The following is a 13,500-nucleotide window of genomic DNA, read 5'->3' on the forward strand; positions in this document are numbered from 1 at the left end:
GTTGAAATACAGGAAGTTAGCTGAGCATGTTGTTGTTGCTTAAATGTACCAAATCAATTATTAGTAGGCTAAGAACTGATGGAAAAACGTATAAAAATGATTGTGAATTTCTATGGGCATAGTTGCAACTTGCAGAAGTTGTCTCAAATTTCACCTATTACCTCATTCTTAAAATCGACTAAATCAACAAGAAGTGCATGCATGTTCTCTTGTGCAAGCACTCACTACTAATATGAAGGGAATCTTGCCAAGATTGACTAACCTTGAGAACAGCACTACCCCTGAATCAACTTCCCACATCCAGTTCGTTATCCTTGAGATTACTGCATTTCCATTGAAGTGGCCTCTGATGACGCTGTAGCCACTATCGCGTCTGAAGAAGTAACAAACACCTTGATACATCTGCGGATGAGATCAAGGGCTCCCTCTTTCGCTTTGGCAGCACGCGTCTAAACTAGATTTAACCAGGAAAACACATTCAGGAGCCTAGTTTACCAACACTATAGAGATGCGTCTTTTTCGGCCAACAAGATTAAGTATGACTTTAAAAAATGTCATTATCGCAAAAGTCAGACCAGAGAATGGTATTGCTTGTAAAGGTTACTGCACTTTCCTTGCCATTCCAAATACCAGGAGCGAGAGAAGGCTAACTTTGGGACCGTTAAATTTCAATAATTCCTGGACAGCGACTGCACAGCGTGAGTTGAGAGTTCTCTCATCTTTGTCAACAACTAACAAGCAACAATGTAACAGAACATTAACAACAAATAACAACGCATACGACGAAGCTTTCAGAACAGCGAGGGATGACCCTGAACAGTTTTGGAGTGAAGCAGCACAGAATGTAACCTGGTTTGAGCCATGGAGCCGAACAATGGACAATGGGGACGCCATATTTCCAAAGTGGTAACAATTTACTGTATGTTGCTAAGTTTCAGTGCATCGATACCAATGAGGTGAACGCCAAATACGGGTTTGTTGCATAATGGTAAATACTAGTCATTTTACAACCGCTGGTGAACGACAAAATAATGGTAAAAGCTACTATTAACTACATGGGCATTATCATGCAAGTCGTTTCGGTGTAACGTCCAATTCGCTCAGTCAGTCACACTTGGGTCACAGAGTGTAAACCCAGTGGCGAGACTTCCGGGAACGCTTGCAAAGCAGACCAGTCCTGGGTTTGAGATGTCAATGAAAGAGGTGAAAAACTCTTCCTTAGTTGTTAATTTTTTCGAAATCTAAAGGCACAACGTAGATTTCAGCAAATGTCCTACCTAACTAGTTGAACATATTACTACTCCCAACCTTGTGAAAGTGACAAACGTTTTCATTTTCGTCAAAAACATCAATATATTGAAGGACATGCTTTGAGACATGCGCAGTTCGGCGCGAGACAACCTTTAGACCCGATGACGTTATCTGAGCACTACCTCCACCTACCACTTTGGCGCTATAGAATTTTTCCTACTACTTGAAAGCATTATATGTGTGGACGTTATGTACACTGTACATACAGTTAGTAGTCTATGACTATCCAATTGTGAAATATAATGCAGTTGTGCTTAATTGTTACATATTTTGTAATGGTTGTCAGAATTAATTTTGTGCACCAAGGTCACATTAAACCATGTATAGCTGTCCAAAGTATTTGATGGCAGACCTCACAAGATGAACCTTAAATTCTGCATGGTAAAAATCCCATATGCTCTCTAGATTGACCTCAGTGTTGTAATAGTTTTAAAACCAAAGGCATATGGCTAGAGAGCGACTGTGCATGATGTCTCATCTTTCTGTGTGCGTGCATATTTAAAACAACAGGAATCCAGACACCATCTGCTTGTCTCAGCACCTCAGTACCTCAACAGAGCTCATAATGAGTTGAGAGTCCCATTTCATCAAAAGATCTGGGGTTGTACATAGATCCTGTACGTTGCAGGAAAAACGGTCATTTTTGACTGTTCATCTTATCATACACATTCTCTAATTGCAGACTAAGCTACTGTGCTTACTGTTATCTTTATGTTATTTCATAACATTGACAGATCTATAGTGAAAGTATTACAGTAGTTATTTATTGGCTCTTAATGACAATATGCTACCTCTAATGTGGGGCTTTCTCTTTGTAAGGTACGCCGGGGGGGAGTTGAATGTTTGCCACAATGCGGTGGATCGCCATGTCGAGAGCGGACGAGGAGATCAACCGGCCATCATTTATGACAGCCCAGTGACTGGAACTAAGCAGACCATCACTTTTAGAGAACTACAGGAACAGGTAAGGATCTCAACCACTTTTAGAGAACTACAGGAACAGGTAAGTATCTCAACCACTTTTAGAGAACTACAGGAACAGGTAAGGATCTCAACCACTTTTAGAGAACTACAGGAACAGGTAAGGATCTCAACCACTTTTAGAGAACTACAGGAACAGGTAAGGATCTCAACCACTTTTAGAGAACTACAGGAACAGGTAAGGATCTCAACCACTTTTAGAGAACTACAGGAACAGGTAAGGATCTCAACCACTTTTAGAGAACTACAGGAACAGGTAAGTATCTCAACCACTTTTAGAGAACTACAGGAACAGGTAAGTATCTCAACCACTTTTAGAGAACTACAGGAACAGGTAAGTATCTCAACCACTTTTAGAGAACTACAGGAACAGGTAAGGATCTCAACCACTTTTAGAGAACTACAGGAACAGGTAAGGATCTCAACCACTTTTAGAGAACTACAGGAACAGGTAAGGATCTCAACCACTTTTAGAGAACTACAGGAACAGGTAAGGATCTCAACCACTTTTAGAGAACTACAGGAACAGGTAAGGATCTCAACCACTTTTAGAGAACTACAGGAACAGGTAAGGATCTCAACCACTTTTAGAGAACTACAGGAACAGGTAAGGATCTTAACAAACCTCTTCACACTGTAGATATTAATTTAGACTGTAGGACATCCCTCTAAATATACATTTTCACCCGTATGTTGTAACATAGCATAGCCTCCCCTAAGCAGCTTGAACCCTTTCCCCTCCTCTCTGCCCAGGTGTCCAGGCTGGCTGGGGTCCTGGTGAAACACGGGGTGTGGAAGGGCGACCTGGTGGTCATCTACATGCCCATGGTGCCCCAGGCCATGTTCACCATGCTAGCCTGTGCCAGGATCGGAGCCCCGCACAGCCTCATTTTTGGGGGATTCGCCTCCAAGGAGCTGTCTGTCCGCATCGACCATGCCAAGGTCAGCCGACCATCATCGCTTCACATTGTGTCTCTTTAGTTTGATGTGCTGGATGACACCATCATCGCTTCACATTGTGTCTCTTTAGTTTGATGTGCTGGATGACACATCTTTGTTCTCTCAATTTAGTTTGAAATGGACCATGCACTCAAATATATTTTGCTATTTGGTATTTTCTCCACTGTCAGATCTGTTTTAATGGTTAAATGTGAAATGTACATGCCACATTTATAGGACTGTTTATAGAAGAGTTGATGGCCCACTTTCACAGTCACAGAGACAGTAATATTGCAGTAGATAAAGGTCTCACTGAAGCCAAGTGAAGCACTTTGTTGGAGGGATTTCATCAAAGCGGCAGGGATATTAGCCAGTATGCGACTCTGACGGTGAATTGCATATACTGAAATCCTTTTAAGCTATTTAAGCCAGACCTTAAAGCCTTTTAAGTTCCAGGCCTATATAACATTCAGAGAGGAGCACCTCCACTATTGCTGAAGATTCCTCCTCAAGCATTTGGGTAGAGTTGAGTTTTATATTATATTAGAATGAAGGACATATTAGTGACACTCATTCTATGTGGAATGAGACAGTAATTTCAGATCCCTTATTAAATTTGATCAGTAACCCGAGGAAGGTATCATGGTGTGCAGATAGTAATTGAGAGGTAATATCGGTCATATTGATAGTACAATACTTTCAGAATGTTCTAAAGTCCATTTCAGACTAATGCATTTGTTGAGCTGTGTTGTATCACATCTCTTAAGTCTTGTTTCTTTTAAGAGGCACCACTAACACACTGTGTGAATGCTGTGTCTTCCAGCCCAAGATGATAGTGACGGCCTCCTTTGGCATTGAGCCTGGCAGGAGAGTGGAGTACATCCCCCTGGTGGAGAAAGCCCTGGAGCTCAGCTCTCACAGTCCCTCCAAGGTCCTCATCTACAACCGGCCCGGCATGGTGAGGTCCATAGAGATAGAATACTGTAGTATGTTATTCTGTGGTAAGGCCTAACTCACTAACTTCAACTCTCAGAGAGATGCCTGTCATGTCCCAAAGACAATAACTCTGCTGACATGCAATAGTTTTACATTATCCTCTCTATTTCTTACCTAATGCTATTACTTCCTGAATGGACCACGAATCCGGTTCCAGTGTATATATAAATCCGATTATTTCAGCCCTGAGCTTGTATGGAGTTATGGATGGTTCGACAGATCTGTCGCTCCTAAACGGCCTGTTGAAACAAAGGTGGGAGAGCGAAACGTTGCGCGTGAGGGACTGAATCACGCAACACACTCAACGCTGAGATGTGCCCCTAGGCTGTGGTGGGAAGCCTGGCACAGGGTCAGAGTGAAACCAGCCAGAACCGGTAGAATAGAAGACAGTCAATTTCCCACAAAACAGCCTGCAGCCACTTCCAGTAATGTGTTGGCACTCCAGGAAACTGAAATGAGTTTCCTCTCAACCCGTTCATAAAAACAGCCAAATCTGTGCTCAGGGAAATCATTCTAAAAATGCTTTGCAAAATATTGTAATCACTCTGCTCAGGCAATCTTTCACACCTATTTTATTAGTACCACCTATGTTTGGAATGTATCACAATGACTGGGGCTTTGCACCCTGATTGCTGCTGTGTTACCTTTATGCTCAGTTACCCTAGTAGCTATTTTTGATTATGCAACACAGGGAGGATACTTTTAAGGTGATATGTTGTATGTTGTCATGGAAACTGTCTGAGCAAATCACTGATCCTCCCCTTTTGGAGAATATGAGATGCCCCCCCCCCTTTAAAAAAAAAAGTTGTTGGTAAATTGCTGCTCTTGTGAATGTTAAACCACTCTAGTAATCACTAAGAAAAGGCAGCGAGTGGTTCCAGAGAAGTGGAATTCAAAACCCACCCATAAGGCCTGCATTAATCAGAGAAGGGTCCTGCTACTGGATTCTATTCTGTTGGAAGAGAACAATTCAAAGCAGCTCAAGGTTTTGGGGGTCTTCTCTCCTTTCCCTCGGCCTTTGGGCAGTTGGAATTCTGCATGTTGTGCATCATGAAAGCTCACTTATCGAAAAATGCACAATTGAAAACCCAAGTTGTGACGACTATAAAAAAACTTTTCTTGAACAGTATGACATTGGTGGTCGGAAAAGCCTTGTTGAGTTGTGCACAACTAATGGATCTGTTTTAATCTGTCTTTCGTGTCCACGTGGTAAAAATGATTGAATGTGTGTCTCTTGAATATGTCATGGAAATAAATGCATCTCTCCTGGTTGATTGTCTGCAACAGGAGAAGTTGTCCATGCACCCTGACCTCAGTCTGGACTGGGAGGAGGAGATGTCCACTGCACGTCCTCATGACTGTGTGTCTCTCCCTGCCAGCCATCCTCTATACGTCCTCTACACGTCTGGGACCACCGGAACTCCTAAGGTACAGCACTCTGACTAGACACAACACGTTCATTACAGGAAGGGGTGTAAAGTCCCACTGGGAACAGACATCAGTTCAACGTCTAGGTTTGATTGACATTTGGTTGAGTTGTCAACGTGAAATCAACAAAAAATGTCACCATTTCATTGGATTTAGGTTGAAAGTTGGGTGAATAAGCAGAAGACACTCGCTTACGATGATTACATTTTTCCAATCCATTTTCCATGTTGATTCAACGTCATCACATTGCATTTTTTGGTTGAAATGACATGGAAACAACGTTGATTCAACAGTTTTTGCCCAGTGGGGTCTGACGACTTTTATCATAAGGAAGCCAGTCAATTTCACAGTTTAATGGAAGAGATGAGTATCATATACTGCAGTAGACTTTCCATGGCTCTGCAAATGTGATTCAAGTTCTTTCTAAACTTTACCACCATGAGATAGATGAGACAAGGTTTAAACCAGAACAGGTAGTACTGAATATGAGGTGAACCATGCAGGAGGTTGAAAAATTGCCCGGAGGTGGCTCTAAATTGGAAAAACACAGCTCCAGATAGCTCCCTTTGTCTTTGGCGCCCAGGTAATATGAAATATCCACCCGCTGGCCTGCTGTTCTCAGACTCGTAGTCACCAGTGAGATCTATGGAGGAAACAGCTGAACTCCTACAGGTTATGTTACCATACATCGTAAAGATGGCCTCACGAAATAGTTGAATTGAAAAAGAAAGATTTATACAAGGGTTTGATGTAAAATAAAAAAATAAAAATGAACCTGTTGAGAGCTTGTTGCATTCGTCTTGCATCAACATTCGCCTCTTTTCTATATCTTCCCCTCAGGGCGTTGTCAGGGATACTGCTGGGTACGCTGTGATGTTGACGTGGACCATGGCAAACATTTATGGCCTCAAGCCTGGTGAAGTAAGTCCATGTGAAACATCTCCAGTGTTCTTTATCATTGTATTACAGAACAGACACCATATGCATGCACAAACATAGTACAGTATGGATTCTCTCTTCTTTCTCTGCCTACTCTCTACTAGGTATGGTGGGCAGCGTCTGACCTGGGCTGGGTAGTGGGCCACTCCTACATCTGCTACGCCCCTCTCCTCCACGGCAACACCACCATTCTATACGAGGTATGTACCGTAGCCTACATAGGCCTATTATAATGACCTGTGAACGGGTCACTATTGGTCAATTAACTCCAGAAAAACAAACTCAACTTTCTCAAGGACTTGTCACTTTCACTCAGTGATTCCAAATGCTTTGCAGATTACTCTATATAAAGATAATGAGCACAAGAAAAATAGACTCCTAATGACGTATGATTATATGTGGTTTCAGACAACCGGCCTCTTGATATTCATGCACATGATCATCATTGCAAATTTACCCCGGCCTCATTAAACCAATATTCACTGTCTCGAAAAGGCCCAGTTAGGTTGGTTTGTGGAAGTTATTTGTATGAAGAGCTGCTGGTGATTCTGCTGTGTTTGGGCCCTGGGAAATGACCCCAGGGGTTGGGAGAGAGGGGTGGGGAGGTAGGACTGCTCATGGAGGCTATCCGCCTCATTAGCCTTTTGGTCTCTGTGGCTGCTGGAGGATTGGAGGTGGGTGTTGAAATCATCAGCCTGGCTTTAAGCAGAGGCTGTTGTCTGTGGCTGCGTTTGCCTTGTGGAATGCACTGCTCCTGTCTACCCTGCTCCACACAAGACCTTCTGTCTTCTCACTGATCAATACACAGTCATAGATATTCACACTGGGAGGAAATTAAGTCCCTCGAGTCTGTTGTTGTTGATTTCACAGCTCATTTTAATCTGTCTCTCTCTCTCTCTCTCACGCCTCGTCTCTCTCACGCCTCATCTCTGTCTCCTTACTGTATGAGAAATCTCGCCGACTGAACCTTTAGAGAATGAATATCGTTTCCGCTCGCCCGTAGGCTCTTCCTCACTGCGACTTTTGTTGGTGCACAATACTTTCCCAATTGAGTAATCTTGTTTCTATTCATCAGTTTCAGCCCATCTGTCTGGGCTCCAAATATAATTTTGTCTCCATTTCAGCAGATATTCCCATGAATATTCATTCTGTTCGGCACAGTGGAAGTGTTAATGTTGTGGAACGTCAATAGGAACAAAACTTTATGGCCTTGGTTCTGTTCTTCTGTTTGATAGGTGGCTGGCTGAGTCATTACTACCGCAAGCCTCTAAAAACAGCATGCTCTGAATGTACCGCTACACTTCAATACCCAATTGGCGTGTTCATGTAGGCTTATGTCCTCAGGCTGTTTGGGTTTGTAACGGATCTCTTTCTCTCTCTATGCAGGGCAAGCCTGTTGGGACGCCGGATGCCGGGGCGTTCTTCCGCGTGCTGTCAGAGCATGGTTGTTCCTCCATGTTCACCGCGCCCACTGCCATCCGAGCCATCCGCCAGCAGGACACCCATTCCGCAATAGGGGCTCAGTACCCCCTCACCAGGTACCCTCACCACCCAATCCCCACATATTGGCATAACACTGCAGAGATGGACCATTCAACAACTGTCGTGGCTAGCTCTGTTTTGTACCTTTTCTGCCCACTTGAAGTAGGGCTACCCTTTAGTCCTATCAACGTCCAGGGACTGGGTACCTTACATTCATATCCAGTGTTGTCCCCCACTGGCTGAAGGTTTTGGCGCTGCCTGCCCACTCTCTTGTTAGTCTCTGTCCATCTGCTGGAGCAGTTTCCTGCCAGGCCCAGGCTCATCACTCACAACCTGTGTTCCCATTTACACCTGATTGAGGTTTAATCAGGATGGATAAAACAGCGGCAGGGCATTCATTCCTATTACGTAATACTGTGCTGCTGCCACGCTGCTAAACACACAGGGAATCACTGAGTGCTGTAGAGAGCCCCAGGCAATGCCATCTTTGATGGTGCCTGGTTCAAGGGACTGAAGTGATTGTTATCCCCATAGGAAATTTCATCATTTAAATTGGTAATAAATCTGTTGAAAATACCGTTTTGGTTCCTTAATATTTTGAAACAGTATCAGTCAATCAGGTATAATGTGAAAATAGAGGGGAAGTGGTGGTAACTTATTTTGATTTTTCTCCACACCTGTTGCACAAAGTCATAAAGCAGGGGTTTTCATATTGGGTCATAGTTTGCCATTTAATAATCTGCATGTGGAGAATTTGAAGGTATTTTGTGTGCTGTTGGTGAACAGTGTTTTGCCTCGACTGCTGCAGGCAGTCCTGAGACACAAATCCCAAAGGTATTGAATTAATTGTTTTCCCTGGACTATAACATGACATTGTTTCTGCTAGTTGTTATGATGGACTATGCTTCAGTTGTTGGTTTAGTCATGTGCCATGCAGCATCTTTCCATGACTGTCTTTCTCCCAGAGGGAGCAGGTTAGTGAAAGACTACAGCAATTCACTGAGAGAGAATTGATGCACAAACACAACAACCGCAATGTATGATGTTTCCAGAATCCAGACAGACTCAGACAGTAGTCGAATATCCGGTTGACCTTTGTGTTTCCTTGCCTGGAGACAAAACAGACAACCATCAAATATATTCTTCTCCCTCCTCTACTACCAAACAAGTAGCAGCGTTATTAACGGTCAAGAAGCAGACACTAGACGTGTAGCAGACACTAGCTGTTTTACAGCTCAGGAAATTGGATGTTCTCAGTGAATGTAAAAAGAACGCAATCCAGTAAAGTTGAATACAATAGCAATTCATGTCAATTAAAACGTCAACTCTATTTCCCCTCTTTCTCATGAATTGATTATAAACTAGTAGTTTGAAAGCCAAGCGTTTTGAGAACACTTCATTAAGCATTAAGTCACTAAAACGCCTTCGTTCACGTGTGGATGGTTGCTCCTATGAACGGGTTGTTGCTGGTATCTCCTCAGTGTATGGCACCGTTATCGGTAGGCAGTTTGGTAGTAATATGATGTGGGTGGATAGCATATGAAATATTCATCACGCTCTCTCTCTGATTAGCTCACTGCAGTAGCCTCTTCTCAGCTCCTAGCTCAGTTACACCACATGCGTAGCTAATTGCACTGATTTCTGTGCTAAAATATACCACAGAGCCCATAACAACTATTGCCGCCCGTGACAGAGCCTGGGGAGAAGCCACTGCCATGGACCAAAGCTAAGAGGGTCTCCGGGTACAGAGGGTCAGTGAGGCAGAGTGAATGCTTCAAACGTAGGCTTTATTACATCACTTACCAACAGAAATGAGGCTTTATTACATCACTTACCAACAGAAATTAGGTTTTATTACATCACTTACCAACAGCAATCAGGCTTTATTACATCACTTACCAACAGAAATGAGGTTTTATTACATCACTTACCAACAGAAATTAGGCTTTATTACATCACTTACCAACAGAAATCAGGCTTTATTACATCACTTACCAACAGCAATCAGGCTTTATTACATCACTTACCAACAGAAATTAGGTTTTATTACATCACTTACCAACAGAAATGCTTACAAATAAGACACTTAAAGTATAACTTCAAATAACAAAGCCTCTCAGTTTAAGATTACCTTTCAGCCTCAAACTGTCTGCTGCTACTATATCTCTAGTCCTCTCCCTCCAATGTGAGCAGCAGCAGCCTAATCACCCGTTGGGGCTGATTGTCCAGCCAATCACACACGTGACTTATTATCCATTAGCCTCCCAACACAGAAAGTACTGAAAAGGCACTGGAAGGATAGATAGTTCGTGACCGGCCTCACACGCCAGTAGAGTAGGTAGCGGTGTATGCACCTGTCATTTGGTTGCGATTCGCAAACATCTTTTAAAGAAGAAGGCAGCGGCGCTGGAAAGGCACGGTAAGAGGGCTTGCCTCCTCCAGTGCCACAAAGTCATTATAGATGCACTTTCCTGTGTGCTGATTTTCAGAAAATCTTATTTGCCTGTGTAGCACTTTCCAAGTGTTGAAAGGTACAGACTTGCCAAAACCACAAAATTGCCATTTTCAGCCCAGTATTTCATTCTCGCTGAGTACTTCACGATGACTATTGTTATTACAACACATGAGTTGCTTCCGTGGAATGGCTCTGCACTGTAATGGCCTTGGAGCATTATCAGCGAGCTTGAGCAATTTCACTCATCACCCCAGATGTCAGAAAAGTAATAGAAAAGCGGGTTTGGAGCTCTCTGGAGTAGGAGTCGCGTCTAGCTTTACCGTTCAACCCACACAGAGGAACAATCACAGCACAATGGAGCAAGCACCATTTCATAGCCCTTATTAACATAGCCCGGAGCACTAACTCAATGCTCACAGGCAGAGCAGACTCTTACTTATTGGGTGACAAAGTTCATGATTTCAGTCAATAACAATTTCCAGCTTGTGGCAACCAGGAAGCTTGGCTTGTGACTGACTCTGCCTGTTTGCTTAACATTTGCAGGATTTATATCATGCATTATCTGGGATGTCATGTGCCATCTTTCAAGGAATATATGTGCCATTGATATACCTTCGCATTGCAAGGTGACACGTACAAGGTGCACATACACAGACACACACAAGCGCACACACACAAGCACATGCACACTAAATGCAATTATGGGGGTGAATGTTTCCTCTCTCGTTAATGAGACACAAACTTCCCCAGTGGGACTATGTTAGGTATAGTACTGTGGGAGGTATAGTACTGTGGGACTATGTTAGGTATAGTACTGTGGGAGGTATAGTACTGTGGGACTATGTTAGGTATAGGACTGGGGGACTATGTTAGGTATAGTACTGTGGGAGGTATAGTACTGTGGGACTATGTTAGGTATAGTACTGTGGGAGGTATAGTACTGTGGGACTATGTTAGGTATAGTACTGTGGGAGGTATAGTACTGTGGGACTATGTTAGGTATAGTACTGTGGGAGGTATAGTACTGTGGGACTATGTTAGGTATAGTACTGTGGGAGGTATAGTACTGTGGGACTATGTTAGGTATAGTACTGTGGGAGGTATAGTACTGTGGGACTATGTTAGGTATAGTACTGTGGGAGGTATAGTACTGTGGGACTATGTTAGGTGTAGTACTGTGGGACTATGTTCGGTATAGTACAGTGGGACTATGTTAGGTGTAGTACTGTGGGACTATGTTAGGTATAGTACAGTGGGACTATGTTCGGTATAGTACTGTGGGACTATGTTAGGTATAGTACAGTGGGACTATGTTAGGTATAGTACTGTGGGACTATGTTAGGTATAGTACAGTGGGAGGTATAGTACTGTGGGACTATGTTAGGTATAGTACTGTGGGACTATGTTAGGTATAGTACTGTGGGACTATGTTAGGTATAGTACTGTGGGAGGTATAGTACTGTGGGACTATGTTAGGTATAGTACTGTGGGAGGTATAGTACTGTGGGACTATGTTAGGTATAGTACTGTGGGAGGTATAGTACTGTGGGACTATGTTAGGTATAGTACTGTGGGAGGTATAGTACTGTGGGACTATGTTAGGTATAGTACTGTGGGACTATGTTAGGTATAGTACTGTGGGACTATGTTAGTTATAGTACTGTGGGACTATGTTAGGTATAGTACTGTGGGACTATGTTAGGTATAGTACTGTGGGACTATGTTAGGTATAGTACTGTGGGACTATGTTAGGTATAGTACTGTGGGACTATGTTAGGTATAGTACAGTGGGACTATGTTAGGTATAGTACAGTGGGACTATGTTAGGTATAGTACAGTGGGACTATGTTAGGTATAGTACTGTGGGACTATGTTAGGTATAGTACTGTGGGACTATGTTAGGTATAGTACTGTGGGACTATGTTAGGTATAGTACTGTGGGACTATGTTAGGTATAGTACTGTGGGACTATGTTAGGTATAGGACTGTGGGACTATGTTAGGTATAGTACTGTGGGAGGTATAGTACTGTGGGACTATGTTAGGTATAGTACTGTGGGACTATGTTAGGTATAGTACTGTGGGACTATGTTAGGTATAGTACTGTGGGACTATGTTAGGTATAGTACTGTGGGACTATGTTAGTCCCACAGTACTATACCTAACATAGTCCCACAGTACTATACCTAACATAGTCCCACAGTACTATACCTAACATAGTCCCACAGTACTATACCTAACATAGTCCCACAGTACTATACCTAACATAGTCCCACAGTACTATACCTAACATAGTCCCACAGTACTATACCTATGTTAGGTATATGTAGTATCCTTAAAGGCTTCTTAGAATTACGACTCATGAGACTTACGTACGGTTTAGTATTTAATTGTAACTTAGATTTTACATTATCTTATGCACCTGGCTTAAACTACCTGAAGCTTTCTTAATCATAGTTAAATAGGCAGACATAGGAAATAGCTACGGATAGCGGAAAGCAAACCCCCGTCTTGAGTCAATACTGCCATCTATTGGTAAACATAAATATACCAGGTTACTACATTCCCCCCCTTTAAAGCTAATAACCCAATTTAATTTCTTTCTGAGCTATGCTATATTCTTATGTACATTTTTTCAAAAATGATCTCCTTTAGGATCTGAAAAAGTCTGGCGGACGTCTCTCTCTAATAGAGCGTCTCAGAGGTGGTGTAGCTGGTGCCACCAGATCTTCACCCCTTGATGGTGAAACAAAGTCCTTTTGTGGAGACTTCACAGGAGGAGGTCGTCCCAGACTGGTGGTCTCAGGAAGTTGAGCATTGTTGGTCTCAGGTGGTTTGTCCAACTGCAACTCTGGGGAACGTTCCAATGTCCTGTCCTGCTCGTTTAAGAATTGATCCAGATCTCCGGATGGAACTGGAATTCGAGCTCGGATCTGATCCACGTGTCTCCTTAGTCTTTGTCCACTTCCG

General features: G+C 42.9%; 1 protein-coding gene across 3 annotated transcripts in view; it reads left to right on the forward strand.

Moving 5' to 3' along the window:
- Window positions 1–288: 288 nt before the first annotated feature.
- Window positions 289–13,500, forward strand: part of LOC139565767 (acyl-CoA synthetase short-chain family member 3, mitochondrial-like) — a 44,045-nt gene continuing 30,833 nt past the window's right edge. The window contains exons 1-8 of one of the 3 annotated variants that reach the window (XM_071386304.1): window positions 289–906; window positions 2,131–2,275; window positions 3,046–3,234; window positions 4,055–4,189; window positions 5,515–5,655; window positions 6,496–6,576; window positions 6,699–6,794; window positions 7,981–8,132. In XM_071386304.1, the coding sequence (XP_071242405.1) occupies window positions 509–906; window positions 2,131–2,275; window positions 3,046–3,234; window positions 4,055–4,189; window positions 5,515–5,655; window positions 6,496–6,576; window positions 6,699–6,794; window positions 7,981–8,132 (1,337 nt within the window). In that variant the 5' untranslated portion in view covers window positions 289–508. Of the gene's footprint in view, window positions 920–2,130; window positions 2,276–2,655; window positions 2,900–3,045; window positions 3,235–4,054; window positions 4,190–5,514; window positions 5,656–6,495; window positions 6,577–6,698; window positions 6,795–7,980; window positions 8,133–13,500 lie in introns of those variants that run through there. The other 2 variants (XM_071386305.1, XM_071386306.1) reach the window with 2 other exon arrangements.

The sequence above is a fragment of the Salvelinus alpinus genome, chromosome 37 (assembly GCF_045679555.1).
Source record: "Salvelinus alpinus chromosome 37, SLU_Salpinus.1, whole genome shotgun sequence".
Taxonomy (NCBI): domain Eukaryota; kingdom Metazoa; phylum Chordata; class Actinopteri; order Salmoniformes; family Salmonidae; genus Salvelinus; species Salvelinus alpinus.